At 36.8% G+C, this 24406-nt stretch overlaps 1 protein-coding gene and 2 pseudogenes across 1 annotated transcript; 1 reads left to right on the forward strand and 2 right to left on the reverse strand.

Moving 5' to 3' along the window:
• The first annotated feature begins 299 nt into the window (after positions 1–299).
• Positions 300–792, forward strand: LOC120292485 (GDSL esterase/lipase At5g45910-like). The gene is made up of 2 exons (XM_039310688.1): positions 300–534; positions 626–792. Exons 1-2 carry the CDS (start codon positions 300–302, stop codon positions 790–792), a joined length of 402 nt encoding a protein of 133 aa, XP_039166622.1.
• Positions 793–5124: 4332 nt separating this feature from the next.
• LOC120292486 lies at positions 5125–9689 on the reverse strand (annotated as a pseudogene).
• Positions 9690–11828: 2139 nt separating this feature from the next.
• On the reverse strand, positions 11829–24131 carry LOC120292487 (annotated as a pseudogene).
• Between the last annotated feature and the right edge of the window lie 275 nt (positions 24132–24406).

Raw genomic sequence — 24406 nt, forward strand, 5'->3', positions numbered from 1 at the left:
AGATTAAATTATTATGCAGGATTCAACGCATCTAAGTTGGGATTAGTCCTTAAGACTTGGCTTCTCGAATAAGCAGAGTTTCTTTACCCGTTTGACGCATTCGAAGGGCTTTACCCATTTTATAAAAAAGGGTGCCTTTCCTTTCTGAAAGTGCAAGTCAGCAATTGACGCTTCGTCTGCCCAAACTCCAGTGCCTATATTAGGAAGGTGAGGTTGCTCTATGACATAATGCAAGGGCCTCAACCCCAAGCAGACCCTACCTTCATCGAAATTTTCAAGTATGGTTTGACATGAAATCCATGAATATACTAGTCTTCTTCTTGCTCGGCTGCCTCTCTTTGGAGTCGGTTTTGTCAAGTCTCAGGAGCTTCGAAGCAATCTTCAACTTCGGCAACTCTCTGTGCGACACTGGAAACTTCCTCCTTTCTGGGGCACCCACATTTCCAGTCATCGAAAAGCACCCTTATGGAGAGACTTTCTTCTACCACACAACCGGTCGATTTTCAAACGGACGCCTCATTGTTGATTTCATAGGTATTCCATGTTCTCTCTTCAATTTCTTCTCTATCAGAATATTAACGATGTATTTTTAATCTCCCGATGGACGTAAAATGTGAGAATGCAGCTAAAGCATTTGGACTACTATATCTTCCACCATATCTAGCAGTAGCCAAAGGTCCACCTGTTGGTACAGGAGTGAACTTCGCAGTTGCTGGTGCCACAGAGATCGACTCGTCTTTCTTCTCTGCTCAGAAAATTGTGTTGTGGACAAATGACTCGTTGAGTGTTTAGCTTGGCTAGTTCAAGAATTTGAAGTCATCTCTCTGCACCACCAAACAAGGTAAATCTCTACCTTTTATCATTATTAATTCCTTGATTTTTATGATCGGTTTTAATTTTTCTCATGTTTTTCATTTTTTTATTTCACGTCATCACTTTTTGTCCAGCCATTGCCGAGAGGCCGTCCACTTCAGTAATTCTACACATATTTGGATAAAAAGCAATTACATAAGCCAGATGAACTGATGCATGCAATATGTATCTTTTGACACATTAGGGAAATACCTGTAAAAAGTGAGATGTGTACACACTAGTTGTCATAGAGATGTATTCAATGACGGACCAAAGAAGGGACTGGAGATGTCTGTCACTTCCTTCTGCTACTTGGTGCTTAGTATTACTTTCATGAAATTTGTGCTATATTTTATCAACTTGAAGATGAAAAATAATTCATTCTCTAACCTCAATGAGCTATGTTATAAGTTTTAAGACTTAATTACATTTTTATTATAAGTTTTAGGACTATCAATGCAGTTATTTTCAAGTAATATATATGTGTGCGTGCGTGTGTGGGCATGCGCGTATGTTGCTTTTTGCCCATCATTGAGCAAAGGGACTTTTGGCTATAATAATCAAAATAGATGTGCCAATGACCTTATGTGCCCTCATTTCTATTTTGACATCTCATAATTTAGAAAATAGGCATAATGTAGTTTTATGATCTCGGGCCTTGCATCGATCAAACAGTCATCAAGCATGCATCTTGTCAAAGATTGTCAGGTTTGTCGATAACATTAAGGATTCAACCTAATAAAATAAAAAATAAAAATATCATCGATTATCATCTTGCATTCACTTTCTCTAGAAAGCTCTTTTGTACTTTTAAACTAGGGACATTGTAGTTTCAATACCTTTCGGCTGACGGAGACTTGGCAGCCAACCAATGCCGTCGGCCCAACCCAATTTTTACGGTAGAGCCCATTTCAACTTTTTAGCTCAATTTGAGCCCAATTAAACTCAATTTCTTGGCCCACTAAGCTCCCTAACCTAACCTATGGCCAACTAGGATTAAAGATGAATTTGGTTTAGCTTTTCTAAGGAACTTTTAGTCTCCAAAGACCCTTGAGAAAATGCTAGGGTGTGTGCAAGCTTGTCCAAGGGACTTCAATCAAATGTTGGTCTTGGGAGAGCTGAAAGCCCAATGCTAATAGAGACCAGCTTTGGGCTTTTAGCATTTAGTAAAACTGAAACTATATATTTTTAAAATTATTATCATACATTTTACTTTTCAATTTTACCTTTTATTGTTCCAAAACTACCTTTACCTTTACTAAAGTTGGCAAAAAGTTTAATATCTTTTAATAAAAAGGAAAAAATGAAATCCAAAAACCCTTTATAAAAAAAGATTTTTCAAACACTATTTACGCCAAAAAAGCTTCGCAATTTTTTACCAAACCTAATTTTCATTTCCCCAAAACCCTTTAGACCAAAGATATTTACATTTTCCCAAGGCCCATTTCCAAAGCTGAACCAAACCCAGCAAAATACGAGTCCAAAGAGACATTGGGCCAGTCAAACCAGCCCCCAAGAGCCCACAAAGTTTGGGCCATCACCTTCCACCAAGCCCACCAAAGCCCTCAAGCGGCTGGCCTACGTAGGAGCTTCCTTGTTATTTTTGTTTTCCATCCCTCACCGAAGATTCCAAGCCCGAACCAGTCTTTGGAAACACTTCTCTTGCTTCTCTTATATTCTAGAGTGAATCTTGTGATGGGAAACTAATTTTATGAAACCGTTACATGAGATACTTTCTCTGCGACCGGATCTTTGTGTATTAGAGAGCTTTCATTTAATTGTGAACTAACTCTTCCTATGCTTCTGGATGTAGAAAGAATAGGCCTAAGCAGAGCTCAGCTTACCTTGCAATGGTTTTGAAGCCACCCTATTTCACTCCAGGTGTGGAAACTATTATACTTTCCTATCCAACGGTAGCGTACTAATGTACTGACGTGGCGTCTACCTTCATCACCGATAGGCCCCTCGATTCCCACTCAAGCTTTTCTCTCCGATGAGTGGGAATATGGAAGGTGGAATCGCGAGGTCTCCCACCCTAAGGCAAATCTCCTACCTTTTTTTTTTTTCTTCCTTGAGCCTTTAAAGGACCAGCTTAGATCCAATAGCCAAATCATGTAAGTCAATGTGATTTTGTTCCTTCTTTGATTAATGTTTAATTCTCGATTGTTTCCGATATGCCTGTGGTTGTGTGACTTCACACTTTATCCTAACAGTGAGAAATTAGAGATGCAGCTGTGCAACCAGAAATTATACATATCGCATTTTGGGAAGTTGTAGTCCCAAATTTCATGAGTCCCATAGTCAAACGTGCCACGACCCTACTGGGAAGAAAAAGTATTCAACTTTTTTTTTTTAATAATCATCTTAGAGTATTCGCAATACACGATAAACTAGAAGCAATGCATTTTGTGGATTTATAGATATCTTGTGGTCACTTGTCAACAAATTTTTTATAATGCTTCTAGCAAAAAAAAAAAAAAAAAAGATCTCACCCACCCCCGCCGTGGCACGTTGGTTCGAGCATTTCTCCCATCCCAGTTGGGGAGGTTCGAGTCACCCGCGTGCACAATTGCGCAACTTAAGTGCAGCGCCGTGGTGAGTGGGTCCCAGGCGCTAGCGTCGCCCGAGGTTTATGTCGCGGCTTTGCCCAGTGTCTGGCCCGGTTCCCGGGTCATAACAAAAAAAAAAAAGATCCCTATTACGTTTGTTTCTTATTTAATAATACACACATGCAATCTTGGGGAAAATATATGACCTCCATATCCTATATATTTGGTTACTAAAATTTGAATATTATTTGTCGAAATAAATAAGTTTCACTATTAGAGGATGAAGCAAGTTTTGTATCAGTCGATTGTTGTGTTTGACTGCTTGTATAGAAGCAACTATACTTGCTTCCATTTACGATGGCCAATTTCATCAATGTTGTGATACGTAGCAAAGAGAATCTCCTACTTTAGAAAAATGACAGTCCTTCTCTTCTTTCACAAAATATGATCAATTGGTCATCTTATAAATAATTTATCAATGAAAGAACGCATGATTGATTATTTTGATTTACTTCTCACGTATTTTAACTTTAAAATTGATTTTTTTCTATCTTATAACCAATCTTGTGCCAATAATTATGTCTTGATTTTTTTTTATCTTTTCATATATATGTACAAACATTTCATATTATATCAAAATTTTCTTTTTGTAAATTTACAATTAAAATATTTCGTAATAAGGCAATTTTGTAAAAAAATCAATTGTCTAGCTTTTCATATGCATGGCGGAGTGCATCTTTGCTAGTCTTAGAAAATGAACTCTTTAACTACTCATTTTGGAAATGAAATTGAATCGGAATGTTTGACTTAGGTGTAAGGATAGCATCTTCGAAAGTTACACATAATCCCTCGAAAAGAGTAGTTTAATATCCTCACCATAACGTATTCCCTCCCAAAGAATAGTTTAATATCCTAACTAACATTTCCCTCCAAGAGAGTACTTTAATATCCCATCTTACATACTAAAATTGGAATATTTCGAAGATAATATAAATTTTTCGGTGTGGATACACATCGTTTTCCCCGCCAACGAATTCTAAAACGATATAAAGAACAATGGACTATTTCATCATTGACTAAAAAAAATTGGAAAATTTTCGATATATCTCATTTAAAATATAGCGTAGTTAATAAGGCAGTGGAAACTAATCATGACACCGCACCGCAGCCTCAACATGTCATATCTAATTATTCGTTGCTTTTAAACGATGACATCGACAACTTCATATTCGTGCACATTTATTTGAAACAATGGGGAAATTCAAGCTTCAATCGTCCATGCCTTGTCAGTGTTTGCATCTCCTGTAGGAATACTGATAATTTGGAAGCGACAGAGCCAATCAAAACCGTTTTCACTATCGATAAAAATTTATGTTTAAATACTTTCATGGATAATAAAAGAAATAATTATTCATGCATTTTGTAACAGTGCTAGCAATCATTTTTCAAAAAATAATTTTCAAATTATCATTTTTCGCAAAATAAATAGAGCTTTAATTGTGTTGGCCTGATCTTAAACTTTTATTAGTAATTTTTGTCCAAGTTCATGAAAGATGAAGATGCAAATAAGTAAATTTTGATATTCTAAGTTTTGAGAAACGCCGGACGCTTTTAATGAAAATTTAGCCACAATTGCCTTTTATTATGTCCAATACGGCAAAATATGAGAAGACCTCGTACATACTAAATTCGATCTAGACAAACAGGCAAACATACGTAAGATCCTTACCCAAAAAAAACATACGTAAGATCTACTTATACATGGGATATATCAAACTCCGTTATTCTGAAAATGTGCAAGTAACCTTCGATAGACGCAACTATCCACATGAGGTTTGTGTGTAATTTTAGTTATTAGATTAAGATAAGAGCGGTGGAGATGTGAAGCCACCATAGAACAACCGTTTGGAGACGAAATGATAAGCAGCCTCGGTCAAGTGAATCCCATCCCAATCGACGAAGGCCGATGGATCTTCGCAAGCAGTTGAGCCGGGGTTACCACAATTTGCTGAATTATTGTAGTTGTATGGACCACCTCCTCCACAACAAGCCCTTAGTGCCCCTCCGTAAAAGCCTGCGTGAATACACTCGTAAATTTTAAGAGATTATGTAAAAATAGGTGCTCTTGTCAATGACATGAACTAAAATTTGCTAATTTTACGCATGTCATCTGGTGTATTTCATGAAATCAACGAAGCACTAGGGTTCTTCCTTTCATGAAATTAAAAATACATTCGCTTGCCCCGCATCCGCATCACCAATAAACCGGGCCTGCGATTCTCATGACCGATCTCCAGGATGACCCGATAATACAAGAAATGCCCAAATTGAACTAAACCGGCTCAGGCAAGTAAGGTTCAATCCAATATGACTTTTCATTGTTTTCAAGTTAAAATGGATTAGTCATTATATTTTTGGCCTCAAAAATCTTTTTCTATATGTTTGCAGCAACTTTATCCAATTCAACTCATATTGGCATATCTATTCTCGGTCATTTGATTTTAGTTATGTTTTTATTGTAAATTTTATTTGTGAGTTTATTATAAATCTTCATATGTTATTCCTAATTTTATTTTATTTTATTTTATTTTGAAAAGTAGTTAGGGTTGGTCTGGCCATTCCGGGCCTAAGCATGTCAAACCCTAGGTTCCAAGATGCAAATCTTTAATATAGGAAACAGTTCAATGTATATTGCGTCAATTCAGTTGGAGCCACATTCCATTACCAAATAATGCTTTAAAGATTTGGCTTCATTATATTGGTCCATCCACGTTGTCATTCCATCCTTAATTGCTTTTTGTGATTAAGACTCTAAAAGGTAAGGGAGAAAAATGTGGGGAAAAACAAATAAGTTGGCGTTCCTTTGATGTAAAGACGGTGCATGTTCTTTTATATTAAATAGAAAGTCATCTTTATAGATATGGTCCTTGATTGTCATTTGAAAATAAATCTATAATTACTCATAGAAATAGTGATGGATGTGACACGTGAAAAATAAAAGTCATACATCAACGATTTATTAGAAGAGCATTAGTTCAAGCAAAAAATATGCACTGTCAATGGAATTTGAGAGGAAAAAAAAAAGATAGGTGAAAAGAAGGCTCACCATAGTGTTTTGGAGTGCGATAAAGAGGTATGGAGGCACCATAATAATCAGCATACATAATTCTTGCATGAGGGTATTCCTCTCTCAATTTTTGCAATTCTTGCTTGAGGTAGTTATCGTGGTACTCGAAGAAAGCATTATAAGCCTTGAGACACCCACTTGGGTCATATGCCGATTTGTTAGGGCTATGAAGCAAAGTTAGAAACACGGCGGAGCAGCCCACTGGAAACTGTCCTGGGACCACCATATCCACGGCTCCTTCTTCTATTAGTATCTGTCATGGTTATAATGATTTAAGGAATATAAGAAGAAAAGATGGAAACTTGACAATAGTGTGAAATGATGATGATGATCTCATCATCATAATAATGATGATGATGATGATGATGATGGTCTCTCTCTCTTTCTCTCTGTTAACATGTGCTATGAATACTAGTCACCATTTAAGTTTTGTCAATGCTTCTTTGTGACATTTCAACTGCATCTTTGATTATTAGTTTTAGGGTTTACATTTGGTACAGCTATTGAAATAAAGTTTCTCCAAACAGTGTAGTGATTGAGGCATTTCTTTGTCATTATCAGCTCATGCCTAAGAGAAACGTCTCACCAATATGTGCTCCTAAATAAAACGTAATGACTCAGAGAGGTCCTTTGATTTTATAACTAGAATTTAACGTTAAGTTCGTGCTAAAGTAAGTTTGTGGAACATACATGGATGGCACGGGCGATTGCTCCAACGACTTGTGGTACCCAAGCACGTAGCTGTTTAACACTTAGACCAAAAATAAAGGGAAAGATGTAGTCATTGCCACCCATCTCCCCACCAAAAATAGAGACTTCTTGAGTAGTCATCACATTCTGCACACCCAAAAAATAAACAATAAAAGTTGTAACACGTGTTGCGTAAAGGTTCTACTAAGCACATAATTTATAAAAGTCAATGTCGCCTATCTCTCCCACCATAGAGAATTTTTTATGTTCAATTTGATAAATTATAGCACATATTTCCATAAAAGTCATACCAAAGGAGAGAGAGAGAGAGAGTCGGGTGAGACAAAGCGTGAGAGAGAGAAGAGAGGAGACAGAAGAGAGAGGAGGAAGAGCGTGAAGGGGAGGTAGGAGGCAGAAGAGAGAATTGCGTGCAAAGAGGAGAGAGAAAGAGGAGGAGAGTTCAATGGCCTGACAATTTGGGCCCCCACACGCGGCATGTGTTGCCCTCTTAGGGGTCTTCTTAATTGTCACGTTAGCACATAAGAGATACCCAATATTTTCTCAATCAGTGTGTATACATTTTTAACTTCGGATTATGTCCTTTAACTATAGTCTTTTTGTTTGTATTGGTTCGTGAAATCATAATATGTTTAGATTTGCTAAAGTTGACCACCACCTAAAATGGTGAAGTGGAAAAAAATAATAAAAAATTAAAATCGATCATTGAAACTACGGAATCAGTAATTCCTTTAGCCTCTTTTTGACAATAGAAGGTAGAAATTTTACCTTGTTTGGTGGTGCAGAGAGACTTCTTCAAATTCTTGAACCAGCCAAGCTGAACACTCAATGAGTCATTGGTCCACAAGAGTGGCCCAATCTTCTGAGCATAGAAGAAAGACGGGTCGAGTGCTGTGGCACCAACAACTGCGAAGTTCACTCCAGTACGAACAGGTGGACCTTTGGCTACTGAGATATGGTGGAAGAAACGGCAGCCCAAATACTTCAGCTGCATTCTCATATTTTTACATTCATCAGGAGATTAAAAACACTCTATTAGTAGGATCAAAAATAAAAATTCCTGCTAGAAAACCTAATCTCATTTTAAATAGGATTTATATTGGACATGCAAAGTCGTCTAGATTACATAAGTCAGATGATCTTTGGAAGTGTAATCATGTGCTGTTTTCATATGAGATAGCATTGTAGTGATCTGCTGTTTGAGTTGTGAGTCAAAAAAATTTTATGGTAAAACCTTCATTTATTTAGGAGGGACCAAAATACATTTATGATAAATGACTTCATACAAGTGATCAAAAAATGTAGACAAGATATTAGAAAGAGAGTATACAATACCTATGAAATCAATCACGAGCCGTCCGTTTGAGCATCGACCGGTTGGGTGGTGGAAGAATGTCTCACCGTAAGGAAGATTTTTATGCCTGGAAATGCAAGTGCCCCAGAAAGTAGGAAGTTTCCGGTGTCACTCAGAGAGTTGCCGAAGTTGAAGATTGCTTCATAGCGCCCAGGGCTCGACAAAACGGACTTTGAAGAGAGGCAGCAGAGCAAGAAAAAAGACTAGTATCTTCATGGCTTTCATGTCAAACAATACTTGAAAACTTCGATGAAGGAAGAGTCTGCTTGGGGTTGACCTTTATATCATAGAGGAACCTCACCTTCCCAATATAGACAGAGTTTTGGCAGACAAAGCTTCAATAGCTGACTTGCAATTTAATTAAGGAAAGACACCCTTTTATTAAATGGGTAAAGCCTTTGTGAAATCCCATCGAATGGGTTAAATGAGTAAAGAAACTCTTGCTTATTTGAGAAGTCAAATCATAAGGAATATTTGCAACTTGGATGCGTTGAATCCTGCATAAAAAATTAACAAGATTTGCATTGGAAATTTTAAAATTTATCACAAAAGTACAAATGAATCCTAAATTTAAAAAAAAAAAAAATACAATCGAGTCCTAAAATTTGTCAGAAATTACAATCGAGTACTAGAACTTTCAACAAGTACATTCAAGTCCTATAACTTGTCAAGCAAGTGCAATTGGATCCTAAATTTTTTAAAAAGTACAATAATCTAAAAATTTGATTGGACCAATTTGACAAAATTTGAGACATGTTTGTACTTTTTAAAAGTTTTAGAATTTGATAAATTGTAAGAGTTTATTGCATTTTTTGAAAATTTTATGATTTAATTATACTTTCACGATAAATTTCAAGATTTTCAGTGCAGTTATTTCTTATTTATTTGATGAAATTATCTTTAAGAGCGGTAAAGTTGCTACTTGGGGGAGTAGTTTAGATATGTCCCCCTTCTTAAATTAGAATAAAGAATAATTCTAGAATGATAAGCCGCTATTTTGAAGAAAAGAGGGCGACGACCGGCATGAGAATTGGTGGAGGCTGTCTACCTCTTTGAGAACGACGCATTGTGTGACTTGTCGGCACATCGACGGCAGCATGGGCGGCTGTGGTGGAGTCTATGACTGGTAAAGAATTATGCACGTATTAAGAAAAAATTTGATTTGGCACACTAACGTCTGCGAAAGGGATAGATAAAACAAGAGAAACTATCATGTTGCGCTAGATAAAAACATTTTTTTTTTTTTTGGAAAAGTGACGTTACGGCGGCTAACATTAATTGTTTGTGTTTCAGAGATAAAAAAAAAATTCGTAACCATTTTGAGAAAAAGAAAAATAGTCAATGAACATTCTCGGCAAAGCGCACTTATCAAAGGGGTGCTTGACATTTACAGTGCGCCCAAAACACGTACTTAAAAAAAAAAATTACACAAATGGTGTTTTACCATTGAGGACTTTGGTTGGTGTCCGATTACTGAGATATGCTGCAGTGAATGTTATCGCACGTACTTGTAATGACAGCACTCAAATTGGTTTTAACCACAGCAATTTTCTCTGCAAATAACTGAAAGCTTGAGATATAGTGTTTTGTGTTGTGAAAAATAAATGATTTAGAACATATTTTTCAAAAATTCATCCCTTAAATCATTTACGAAAATGAACAAATAAAAAATATTCCAATCGTCTATGAAAATATTTACATATAAGTTTTATATTAATGATGAAAATATTTTTTATTAATTAATTGTTTGAGCGATAGAATTGGTAATTTTTAAGAAAATATTTTCTAAATAATTTAATTTTTACTAGACAAACGGAACCATAATTTAAATTCTGTTGTAAAAGTTGCGTAGATGGAGCATTGATGGAGCATGAAGACGATGATCCTCATAGTTGAATCAGTCTTTTTGTTCTATTTCTGAAAAAAAACTATCATGTGCATAATAATATACATTGATGAACAAATATAATGAATAAATGTACTAGCACCAGCAAGGCAATTTGCATCTAATTTCTTAATTTATGATTCAATCAATACATGGTGTTTTCCTTTTAAAAGTTACTCCAGATGACACTTTGAATATCGTGAACTATCGAGAGGAATTCTCTACCGAGAGAGAGAGAGAGAGAGAGAGCTATTTTGAGGAATTAATTCTTGATGCGAGAAGATTGCGTTTGGTCCTTGTTTATTCATTCAATGAGGACTTTATCTCCATTCTAATTCGTGTGAGCCCTCTAACTGCTTGCGAGGTATTTGGATGGTAAGATTTCACTCGAAAAACTATTTGATATGGCATTTCCTATTAGTTTTAGTCGTGAAAGTGATTGGTAAACATTTTATAACTATAGCACTTCCAAAACTGCAGTAACTTGTGACAATTTTCAAGAGGCTACTGCACCAAAAACACTCGTTGTAGCACTTCATTGCACTGTTACAACTACACACAACTACAGTTCAGCCATAGATTCCTCAGCCATAGCTATAGCAAACGGGCTCTAAGATTGATTATAGTATACAATCAATCCAACATAACCTGAGTTATTTCCATGATTGACCAATTATTTTATATCTATGTGTTGAATATAATTTTTTCGTCCTTACATATGAGATATTCTTGCCTAGACCCGAATCTACAACTGGGTGCAATTACAACAATTGAATTTTGTGGAATTCACATGGGACTCATAGGATTGATAGCTAAGATTGACCCGTTTTATCATGGATTGAGTTGAAGGCAATTACTTGCCCTATATGGTGACCAATGTAATAATACCATTACATTTTGTAGTGAAATGTCATAATTTCAAGCTGAAGCATAAGTCACTTTTACGTGTCATCATAACTAAGTACAAAAGCATTGTCACACGTTGAAAAATGAGTTTTCGAAATTACAATATATTTTCGTAATCAAGAGAAATTGATTACTCCTTTTAGGGGTTGGCGCACATGGATCAAACCGGGGTCATCGTTGTGATCTGTCGGTGTAAAGGTTTGCCTTATAGTCGATAGCCATAAATGCCTAAAGCCTAATGGTGTTGGCTTGATCTTTTATCTGAATAATCGTTATCCAAGTTCGTGAAAGATGAAGATTTACATGAGTAAATTTTAGTATTTTAAATTTTCAGAGTGGCCGACACTTTCAACTTGAAAACTAAGCACATTTACATGATATCATGTCCAATATGGCAAAATATGAGAAAAAACTGAACCTAAATTCGATCGAGACAAATAGGGAGCAAAGTTGGAAGATAAATTTATAGATGAGAATATTTGCGATATGTTTATGTGTGTAACATACCAAGCTTCATTATTCCGGTAATAGGTAAGTAACCTTTGATAGACACAAACTATCCGACTGCGTCTTAGGTGTAACGTAAATAATTAAATTAAAGTAGGAGTGGTGGAGATATGAAGCCACCATCAATCAACCCCCTGGCAATATAATGATAAGCAGACTCAGTCGAGTGAATCCCATCCCAATCGACGAAAGCCGATGGGTCTTTGCAAACAGTTGAGCCGGACTGACCACAATACGCCGACGTATTGAAGTTGTATGGACCGCCTCCTCCACAACAAGCCGTTAAGGCCCCTCCGTAAAACCCTGCGTGATTGCACTCGTTTATTATGAACAGGTTAATCTCCTGGTCTTCAATAATTATAAGGTGTACCTTCAGTTATAGACTTTTAAAACAAATCATGTAACTACATCTGTGTTCATGTCAATGACATCAACCGAAAGTTGCTGATGTTATATGTATATAATTCAGTTTTTGGATTTTAGTTCACAAACCAAAAGACAGGGTACTTGTTAGCTCCCATGGCACTACATATAATTGATAAGGAATGTTTCAATAATTGTTGTGTACGTATATACGAGGAAAATAATTTTTTTTGAGAAAAAATATATGATAAAGAAAACGTTATTTATCATTATATTAAAGTGTTTCAAGCATATTTATGCTAAATTTTTCATATTGTATATATCCGATGTGATTTTTATTTTTAAAAAATAGTTAGGGATGGACTAGTCTATTTCAGGCCTAAGCATCTCAAACTCGAAAGTTCAGACGGGTTCAACTGAAAAAGAAAAAAAGGAAAAAAGGACAAGCTTAAAATTCCGGCCATAAAATTAGGGTGGGTGGAGCTTTCGGACTACTGGTCTTTTTTGCTCATCCCTAAGTTGCAAGATGTGGATTTTTAATTTAGGGGACAATCCCATAAATATCGAATCAATTCACTTGGAGCCACACTCCAGCACAAAATGATGCTTTAAGATTTGGTTTCATTATATTGGTCCATCAATTTCATTCTACCCTTAATTGCCCTATGTGATTAAGATCAATCTTGAGTCTAGACGTAAAGGGATAAAACTGTGGGGGAAAAAGGAAAAAAATTTGCTTTTATTTGATGTACAGACCGTGTCAATTTTTTTTTTTTCAAAATCATCTTTATAATAATGAATCTCGATTGTTATTTGAAAATAAATCTATAACTACTTATTTGAACGGTGATGGATGTGTCGTCACAAGATTATTAGTTTAATTAAAAAATATAAGTTGACAATTACATATGAGAGAAAAAAGCAGAGGTGAAAAGAAGGCTGACCGTAGAACTTTGGAGTGCGATAGATAGATATGGAGGCACCATAATAGTCAGCGTACATTATTCTTGCATGAGGGTATTGTTCTCTCAGTTTTTGCAATTCTTGCTTGAGGTAGTTATTGTGATACTTGAATAAAGCATTATAAGCTTTGAGACACCCGGTTTTCGGATCATACGCCGATTCGTTCGCGCTTTGAAACAAAGTTAGATACATGGAGATGCAACCTGTCGGCAATTGTCCCGGCACCACCAGATTTACAGCCCCTTCTTCTATCAGAATCTGTCACGATCATGATGATTCAAAGGAAAAAAAAGAAAAAAAAAAGAAAAAAAATAAAGGATACTTGATAATAGTGACAAATGAGAAAAGAAAAAAAGCAATCTCGAGACAAATCATAAAGATGATTTTGCAAGTATACATGAATCACTTCTGGGATCTGCTTTATGCATCATGGACATCATCATACTTCTCTAATAGTCACCATGACCGCGAGTCAATGTTTATTAGTGACTATTTTAGTTATGTCAATGTTTTTTTGCGACATCTAAACTTCCTCTTGGTTATTACTATTAGGGTTTACATTTTGTAAAGCTAATGAAAGAAGAAGTTTTTTTTTTTCTTTTTTTCAAGTAGCGTAGTGATAAATTCATATTCTTTTTTTAACTCCATATTCAACATGCTCACAACGTGAGCATTGATTTAATTGCGAAAAATTGAATGTTAAGCTCTGGACCAAAACATGTGTTTCACCAACATGTGCTCGTAGATGAAACATGGTGATTCAAAGCAATCCTTAATTTTAATGTGTGAATTTAACGTTAAGCTCATGCCAATGAAGTACTACACCATAGGTCTTTATGTCCTAATGTGTCCTTGATATGGGGATAGGAAGAAGCCCAAATTAGTGCAATTGCTCCATTCATAAACACAGTCCAGATTGCTTTCGTGTGGAATACAAGAGAAAAATCGAAGTTGGTGTGACATACACTGACGGCTCGAATGATGGCTCCAACAATTTGTGGTACTAAAGGGCGTAGCTGTTCAATGGTTCGACCAAAGAGAAAGGAAAAGTTGTAGTCATTTTCACCTATCTCCCCCACCAGAAACAGAGACTTCTTAAAGTACTCATCACATTCTGCACCCAGAAAAATGAAAAGTTATAGCACATCTCAAGGAGGCAAGATAAAGTAGTTTCTTTATTTACGATTTGATAAATTATAGCACCTATTTCATCAAAGTTATACTAAGCGTCAAGCATCGAGCGGCAGACAGCCTTCGCTAGCCCCTCATTTGGTTCGTCATTGATTTACTTCTCTATCACTCAAGGTAGAAATTTACCTTGTTTGGTGGTGCAGAGAGACGACTTCAAACTCTTGAACCAGCCAAGCTGAACATTCAATGAGTCATTGGTCCACAAGGTAAAATTTTGAGCAGAGAAGAAAGACGCGTCGATCGCCGTGGCACCAGCAACTGCAAAGTTCACTCCCGTGCGGACAGGTTGACCTTCGGCTACTGCCAGATATGGTGGAAGATATGGCAGTCCAAATGCTTCAGCTGCATTCTCATTTTTTTATGTTGATTTTGAGGTTATCGATACTTTATTTTCAGCATTCAAAAATGAAATATCCTGCTAGAGAAAAAATTAAAGCGAGAGCATGGAATACCTATGAAATCGATAATGAGGCGTCCGTTTGAGCATCGACCAGTTGCGTGGTGGAAGAAAGTTTCTCCATAAGGGAGGTTTTTATTTCCGGATATGCGAGTGCCCCAGTAATGAGGAAGTTTCCGGTGTCACTATGGGAGTCGCCGAAGTTGAAGATTGCATTGTAGTGGTCGGAGCTCGACAAAACGGACTTTGAAGAGGCAGCAGAGCAGGGAGAAGACTAGTATATTCATTGTTTTCATGTCGAGTAACACTAGAATTTAGATGAAAGAAATGCCTGCTTAGGATTTAGCTTGAGCCCACAGAGCAACCTCACCTTCCCAATACAAGCAAGCAATGGAGTTCGGGCAGGAGAAGCTGAGAAAGGTCAGCCACACCTTTTATTAAATGGCGGGGTCAGATATCCAGGATCTTGTATTACGAAAGCACATTCTCATCTTGAGTTTTGCTGCTTGTGCAACGTTGACCACGCCATAGTCTTTAACCTAAAAGACAACGGAACATTTATCACGACACTTCAGTCAAAGGGTGGCCGACATTACCGCTACAGGTTTATGAATTAAAGGATAATAAGTTATACAAGGAGACGAAAAATGGACGGTCTGGGTCCAATCAGGTTCTTGAACTGTACGTATCTCATTATTCAAGTTGATCCTAAAGTTAAACAAGTTCCTATGGAAATACTGATGTAGCCATTGAAAACCAGTTTGGCTCTTACATAGCAGCTCGTGGCGCCAGCATCGCCATTAAAAACTTTATAAAGCACAGAGAAGAAATTTGAACAAAAAAATGAAACTCCTTCAAGGTGAGACACATGGCTTACGGAGGGTGGCGGTGACGCCTCCCAGCCATTGGCGATGGCTGAACCCTATTCTCTTATGATATCGGGTGGTGTCTGTAGACATGTTTCTTTGCCTCGCCAAGGCTCTGATGCCACAGAAGTGCCAAAGAGAAGTATATTGGAATGACATTTCACTATACAGACACATACTGTCATGGCAACTGAATACAGTTACTGAAGGACGTGGCAGACAATCTCAATGGATATACCAAAGAAAGAAAGAATACGTTGAGGATTACTTCCTTTTCGTGTAAGGCAAAGTGGCAAGGATAACCACGCAACTAAATACAGATACTGAAGGACGAGGCTTTTGTTTCTATTCTCTTGCACGTGTTTCATGATCATCCTGTGATGTAATGTCCTGGATTTCTGCCTAATCTTTCTCTTCTTCCTTTATAAACTAGATAACCACGCAATGACCTTGTTCAACTTTGATAGTTATTAAGAAAAAGGGACCATTCTACTATTCCGCTTCCCAAAAAACGGATTCTTTTCCCTGAAATATATTTCTGAAAGAGTTGGTAAATGATTGTAACTTACCGACTTTTAGTAACTTATCGATACTTTTAGGAAAGAATCAACTCTTTTTTACAGTTTCCAAATTAATAACCTTTTTTCTTTTTTTCTTTTACCAACTCTTATTTACTTTTCTTACCAACACAACTCTTATATGAATTTACTGATAATTATTTGAGTAACTTATCTACATTTTTTATATTAAATTACCAATTAGCTTTTGCTTATTGACTTTTCAATTAAATTACTTACCAAATATATTCAATATTGTTAAAAAAATTAACAAATTTAAATTTTTATTATCAAAATTATTTAAAATTTTTATAAACATCTTAAGGCTGTGTTTCGCGATCATGATAAAATTTAGGATGTGAAAAACTTTATCATATCTTTGCGCTTGGTGCCCGCTCAAAGATAGGATAAATTTGGATATAAGAGAGATATAGACCAAATAAACTTTATCCTTTCCTTTTTATTTATCAATTTTTTTACAGAGTTACAAAATTTTAGTAAATTGCTTACCAAGAAATTACCAACCTTAATTGAAGTAATTACTAATTTTTCTTTTTCTTACTTGTGAAATTTAGTAACTATTTTTAGAAATCAACAACTTTAATTAGAGTGATTATTAGCTAATCTATGATTAAGTTGCAAACTAGTTTTTAACTACATCTTATTTGTGTTAATTACTGTTTTTTATTGGGCTCATTAAATTATCGACTTCTTTTTACTGAACAAAATTTTAATATATATATATATATATATATATATATATATAAATTACCAAAACATCAAATTAATCAATTCTTTTATGAAATTATCAAATTTATTTGAGTGACTTATCAATTTATCTTTCTTACTAAAGTTTAATTTCACCAACTTTTATATGAAATTACCAACCTTTATTGGTGTGACCAATAACCTTTTTGAATTAAGTTACCAACTACTTTTGTGTTACCCATTGTCTTTTAAGTTACTCACCAATATTCATTTGTTTCTACTAAGATTCAACTTTTTATTAAGTGAAAACTTTTGGGCTTTGCCAATATAACAGTCCTTTGAGTACCATGAAAATAACAGTCTATTATGAGTCACAAATTCTTGAAGAAATGAGTTTCACAACAATTTATAATTATTCATGATTTGATTTTTTTATGGTCAATAATTGAAAGTTATTCTCACAATACATTAAAGATTATAATGTAATCATTTTTAAAAATTTTATTCATCATATTTACAATTGATGGAATTTATTACTCTATTTAGAAATTACATAACTCGGTTCGAGTAATTGACAAACTTTCTTTTTGTTATTTTACCCACTAATTTTGTGTTATTGACTCTTATTCGAGTTAGTTATCATGTTTACTTTTTTTTTTTTTTAAGTTACCAACTTTTCATATCTTTGATTATCCATAATTTACGTGGGATTTACCAATTTTTTAAGTTGAAAATTGAAGAAAATGTTTCGTGCGTGGATTGTTTAATTGGTGGGGCCTTCAAGTAAATAATAAAAATGTTCGATTCCTTAACATACTTTCATTCAAGTGTCTGACTTTATTAACTTAAGAATAATAATGACCAGACATTATTGAGTGTAAAATTTTTTATATAGAGATCGTTGAATGCGTGAAGTTTATTATATAATTTGGTTGACTATCCTCTTCCGTCTAAATTAACCAAGAGTATTTGGATGCTATAGGTTGAGCAAGCCGTGCAAGCATCTAACAACTCTTCATTTTCAACATGGCATCATATGCATTGACAAGGGATTGTTTGCAATATATGTTACCTCTATCATGGTATCAAGAATACTTTTGCTCATTCTAATGGAGAGAACAAATATCTAAATTTTGATTAAATATTTAGGATTAAAATTGAATAGAAAATAAGGGATTAATTTGGCCATTGTCACAACTAAATTTCGAGTGAATCACCTAGGATTTGGCTAATGGATTACTAAGTCTAAATTTAGCTCGGGCTCTCCTAAGCCCATACTAATTTGCGATTTAGGATCAAGTTTTTAACATGCCATTGATTTTTCAAATAGGATTAGCCACTAATCTATTTTCGGTGGGTCGATTGGAAACTCAAGTAAAGTAATGAGAGATTTACTTTACTCTTACGGACCGGAATTTATGAGTTCGGGAACTTGGTTACATTAGATTTCTCTAACGCCCTTGCAGTATTTTTCTTTTATTTTGAAAAATAAAATGTTTGGCAAGCAACTTAAATTGATTTTAATTTGCTTCCCTAACATATGAGGTGATTATGTGGGTACGCAAACCACCAATTTAACACCCATATAAAGTAGTAAATAAATTGCAGGACTTAGCTTATGACATCGAAAGCAATTTGCATTGTTAGATCGAATTCATATCGACAGTCCTAGATATGATTTTCAATTAACACGCAATCACTTAATTTCCGTTTTCACTTATTTAATGAGAATCATGCTTTATGCAATGCGTGCTACTAATCTAACATGAAACGATATGACATGGCAATATGACCTAAACTATATGACCTAAGTGTAATATTTTGTGTTTTCTTAATGAGCATGCAATCTATCTGGAGAATAAAATTGGTTTATTCTAAGACAATTTTTTGGTATTTTCATGAAATTCGAAATTTGAAAAATGCGAAATTATTAAGATATCATCCAATTTGTATTAGGAATTAGGTTAAGCCAAATCCTAATTTAAACTAGAAAATTATCTTAACCAAGTAATCCTAAAATGCAACCTATCTAGGAGAAATTATCTAAACCTGTAATTAATTAAAAAAATTAAACATGCCATCGTATCCTAATGATGTGCAAAGAATGCCTTAATTTTAGTTTTTCTTTTTTTCTTTTCTATGGAATTCGAAATTAAAATTAACACATAATTAAACGTGCAATTTAAATTTTTAAAAAAACTAATATCCTAAATGAATGCATTTTTGGATTTTTATTTTTCAAAAATTCGAAATAAATAAATTCCCTATGCAAAATAACCCTAAAACAAGAAATATTCAAATCTAATCTAACTCAACTTTTTTGGATTTTTTTACAAAAACAAAATCGATTCAAATAACACGATAGCACATCCAGCAAGATAAGATTAATATCTATAAATTGACGAATTATATCCCGCGCATAAGATTGGATTGGTCAATTTTAAACAAAATCAGGAATCAAATCTCGAGTGTGAGATCATATTGGCAATTTTCCGTGCGATTGCGAGTCGTATTTCAGGCAGGAAATTGGACTACCCGCGCATGAGATTGGATTGGTCAATTTTAAACAAAATCGGGAATCAAATCTCGAGCATGAGATTAGATTGGCAATTTTCCGTGCGATTGCGAGTCGTATTTCAGGCAGAAAATCGGACTATCAATTGTGTGCACGTTGTGAAATTAGGGAATAGTCCCTAATTTAATAGGGCTATTTGATATTGCGGACATGATAACATATTGGAAATTTCAATCATGTGCATCAATGATATTTCAAATAAGGAAACAGAATATTTGGAAATCAAAGTAGATAAGATTTTCACCTAATTCAAATTTTGGCTTCCAAATTCGGATCCTCGTGGTGCTAAGCCCGGTGGCTTGTGGTGGCAATTCGCTGCAGACAGTGGGTAACTCGCAGCTGGTCGTCGCAAGTCACAGACCGCGTGATGAGGAGCCCAAGAGTAGTTCACGGTTCGCGGGCGAATCGTCACGGGACTTGAGTTCTCGGATGATGGAGCACGGCTTGCTCGTGGTGATATCTTTGCTGAACGTCGTCAGTGGGGTCTCGGTTGCGGAGCAAGAAGATCTGGCTGCAATTGCAGCTCGTCGTGGCCGTAAGAGGACAACACTACACAAGCGTGGACGACTAGTGTAGTGTTTCCTTCAATCTGGCAAAGTTTGAAGTGGCAAGTGGCTGCTACTCTTCCCCCAGTTCACGATTCTCTTGGACCCAGAGAAGCCCACTCACTGAAATTCCACACGTCAAGCCGTGGAAAGAAGACTTCAAATTCCAAGACAGGCCTTCTCCCAACAATGCTTCAATTTATTAGTAAGAGCACGTGCGGGAGATTGCCTGATGGTCTCCTTTTTATGGCTGCCACGCTCACGATTTTCCTTTCTCTTTTGCTCTCTATGGATCGTCGTTGTATAGTATGTCCGTGAGATTGTTGGAGGCGCAACTCGAGGCTCGATGTTGGATCAGGAAGTATTGGACAATCACCCGGTGCCGTAGGGAGCACGATGGTTAGAAAAACCTCCAAGAAAGTGAAGCCTGCGTGTGCGATCAGACGTGTCTGAGCAAGACCGCAGTACACGATGGACAGTGAATCAAGATCACCCGAGAGGCTCAGCCACGTGATGCTTGGCTGAACACTCCTCTCTCTCACGTGTGTTTTCTCTCTATGTTGTGGCTCTCTATATCCTGGCCACGTATTCTCAATTGTGTGGCGCCCCTCCTTTCCATCTGTATGCGAGCCAATTTATAGGTGAGGGATTGAAGCTTTTATTTCCTTTTCAAATCAACATCCACAAAGATCACCTCCCGAACGCAATCCTCTACCGATTTTATCACATATTGATGAAGATTCAATATTGCAATGAAATTTTTCTCAAATTCCAAATCTTGCAAATATGAACTTGCAATATTTCTTTGTCACACTTACCCTATTCGAGGATATTGAAAAATCCACTGTTATATCACCGAAAGTATCAAATCTCTATTTCTCACAAGATAATTTTTTGTCATAAAAAAAGAAGAAAAAGAAAACGGGCTCGGGCTTATTTGCTTTCTTCATGGGATTAGTTCAACTCATCAAATTAAAGTTCAAAACTACCAATTCAAATCCATGTCACCAGTTCGATGCAAATGCAAATAAAAAAATGCCCTAAAACTATATGCTATGCAATTTAATTTGATTTTTTTTTTTGTAGGAGTTAAGAATTAATTCCTAATTTTTTAATTTAATAAATAACTAAATGGATTGCCAAAATTTAGATGTCAACATCCATAATAAAAAAGATTTTCACATCATGTAGGCTAATAATGTTATTTGCATCAACTAAGCTTTATTTTTATTTTATTATTGTATTTCGGGTAAATATAAACAAATTATTATTAATTAAAGAAAGAAAAGCTTTTTTCTTTCTTTTACATGGACCGACACAAAGTGGTCTCTCTCTCTCTCTTCGATCTTGCCCACCTACACGAAAGAAGAGGAAGCGCTCTGCACGTGAAAAAATGAAAAAAAGAGAAGAAGGGAAGAGAGTAGAAAAGTCAAAGATAGGGGGCTATCCCTCTCTAGTCTATGGGCGTGCAAAGAGAGAGAGAGAGGGGTTGAGAAATGACAAAATAATGAAAAGACAAAAAGACAAAAGAAGGAGAATAGAAAAAGAAGAGAGAGATAGAGAGAGGGAGAGTCATCTTCTTCGGCCTCTTACCTTCCTCCTTCCTTCCTTTCTCTATAACTCATGCACACGTGAAGAATAGGAGTAGCGTGTAGGTCGGCAAGAGACCCAGCTGGATGGGACACGTCTTCAATGCCGCCAAGCTATGGAGTAGGCGCTTTTAATGCCGCTAAGCTAAGGAGCAAAGCAAAATAGGTGGGCAGCTGAGGGTGTTTTATATATATATATATATATATATGATTTCACATTTTCAGACTCACTTTTTTTCTTTTTAATTAGCAGCTATTCCATAAGAAGTTTTTCCATGTTTTGTACCTCATTGTAACAATTGCCTATTTGGTAATCACCTTGATAGGAAACGATTTATAAAAAGAACGTTTTTTGTTTCGTAAAGGTAATCACAAGATCTAATATAAAACTCTCATTCGGCAATACATCATCAGTACGTGAGGGGATTGGGCTAGTAGAGTGTGCCCATAATTTCATCGAATCTTCATGAATTTTCAACAAATGCAAATTCAAACAATGGTTGGAGGTCTGTTTTACATTTGATCTTGTTTTTCGCATATGATTTTTGTATCAAACATTTAGTATCGGAGCATATTTAGTGCCTCTGCCTTGTTTTTGTAGAATTTTTGGTGTATTTTTTTAGGCTTTTGAATGAACAATAATTCAACCGTTTTGAGATCAAGAGGAAAATAACCAATCCCTGCTAAATTTTGGCAACCCACCCCTCAACTTCAAACCATATGGTTGCACTATCATGAGGAAGAATAGCCGTTGGTTATTTTAGCATATCAGTGTTCGCCGAAGGCTAATTGCATGGCAGAAGTCATGGCGGTAAAGGGTTTGTATTTGGGGAATTTTAGTTTGATTTGAGGCCAATTTCTTTGTCGTTTTTGCAGAAATTTGGACCTATGTAGTCACGCTGGTGTGGTCTAAAAAACACATGAATTATTTTGGTTTGAGATGGGTTGCTAGCGAAGTAAAGGACCGCAAAATCGCGCCAAAATGACGAAAATGGGGGAAAAAGGCTTCTGTTCATGTAGAGGAAGAAGCATGAGGGATCCATGCGTGCGGAACCATAGGGTGTGGGATCCACATGAGTGCAACCATTGGCTCGTGGGCCCACGTGCACGAAACTACTTGCGTAAAGTTGCAGGCGTGTGTGCAACATGCACCTGCACGGTGGATGAGGTGCGCGTGTGTCACGACCTCTTTTCGGCACCCGAATAGGGTTGGGCGCTGCGAAGGCTAATGGTTCGGCTATGTTTATTAAGCTTAGCCCGGACTCTCCCAAGTCCACCAATTCACGACTTGATAATCCAAATTTTTAACTTGTAAGTTAATTCTAAAATGGAATCGCTACTAATTAATTTGGGGTGGATCGATTAGAAACCCAAACGAAATATTGGGAGGAATATTCACTCATGCGCAACCAGAAAACTAAGTTCAGGGACTTGATTACACTAGTTAATCACTCGTGTCCTTCATGTATCTAATTTTGTTTAAACTCTAAGGCTTTTGGATTTTGAAGGATTTTCCATGTATTTGTGGAGGAAAAACATTTTTTTGTCTTTTTTCATTTTTGGACATAAAAAGCATTTTTGGATTTTTGATTTTTTTTTTCTGAAAATATAAATCCTTTTTTGGTTTTTTCCTACTTTTTCGGTTTTGGAAAAATATAGATGTTTTTTTTTTTTATTTTCTGGAAAATAAAAAAACTGAAGCTGAGTCACGACGGGCCCAAGCCCGGATCGGCTTGAGCCGATGCGTGAGCCCGGCCGGCAGCGATGCGTAGTCCCGGTCCAATTTCTTCTTCTTCTTCTTCCATTTTATATTTCTAAGAGCCCAGCAACCCGACGACCCGGCCCATGCTTACCCAGCCCAATTCATTTTAAAACCCTACCTGATTCGCGACCCACACCCAACCCGGTTCACAGCCGCGACCCGGTTCGTGGAACCCTACCCGACCGCGACTCGCTTATGACCCGAACCTAACCCAACGAGATGCTTCCTCCCTCTCGCCTAATCGCGTCATCAATGGAGGGGCTGGGATGGTGGATCGGTGACAACAACGGCGGATCGACAGAGATAACGCGTTAGAAGGTAGCTGCTACTTGTCCGCGGCGAGGGCACGGCACGGCAGCGCAACTTGAAGCGATGGTGTTTAGGCTCGGTTAAGGCGACAGCGGCACAGCTTAAGGTGCCGGCATTTGGGCTCGGTTGAGGCGACAACGTCAAGGTTGCGATGGAGTTGGGGCAGACGGCGAACATCGGTGATTGAACGGTGATGGTGCGGGGGGGAACGATAATGGCGACGAGCTGATCTGCAGGCGTTTCCCCCTTCCATTTCGTTCCAAGATGGCCCTTCCTCTTCTTGGCTGACTCGCTTAGACTTGACCCACTCCCTCTTCGGCTGCGAGCTCTCAGATCTCAACTTGCGAGCGTTCAGGCCTCCATTGAATTCTCTCAAGGGAAGCTTTCGAAGCTCAGTTGCTTCAATCTTGCTTTGCATCCTTCAGGTCCCACTTTCGATGGAGCTGGTGCCCTCTTTTATAGGCGAGGGTGGCAGTCGGTGAAGGTCGGGTCGGCGGTCTTTGGTGTGTCGGCGGCACTCCTTCGTCGGCCGAATCGGCGTCACTTCTTTCCCTTTCCATGAAGGCATGCTCGCCTTCAATGCTGCATCCCCTCAGCCACCGGCCTACGCTCCTCTCTCTGTTTCGGCTGTCGTCGAGCTTGTCTTCGTCGTCATGCGTGACTTGCAGAGGTGGAAGTAGGGGTGAGCGGTTC

Source organism: Eucalyptus grandis, chromosome 4 (assembly GCF_016545825.1).
Source record: "Eucalyptus grandis isolate ANBG69807.140 chromosome 4, ASM1654582v1, whole genome shotgun sequence".
NCBI classification, from domain to species: domain Eukaryota; kingdom Viridiplantae; phylum Streptophyta; class Magnoliopsida; order Myrtales; family Myrtaceae; genus Eucalyptus; species Eucalyptus grandis.

Bases quoted from the DNA above. Each gene is read 5' to 3' on its own strand.
- LOC120292485 (XM_039310688.1), top strand. From the start codon at position 300: ATGAATATACTAGTCTTCTTCTTGCTCGGCTGCCTCTCTTTGGAGTCG. The intron at 535-625 runs GTATTCCATGTT...GTGAGAATGCAG, and splicing joins CCTCATTGTTGATTTCATAG to CTAAAGCATTTGGACTACTA.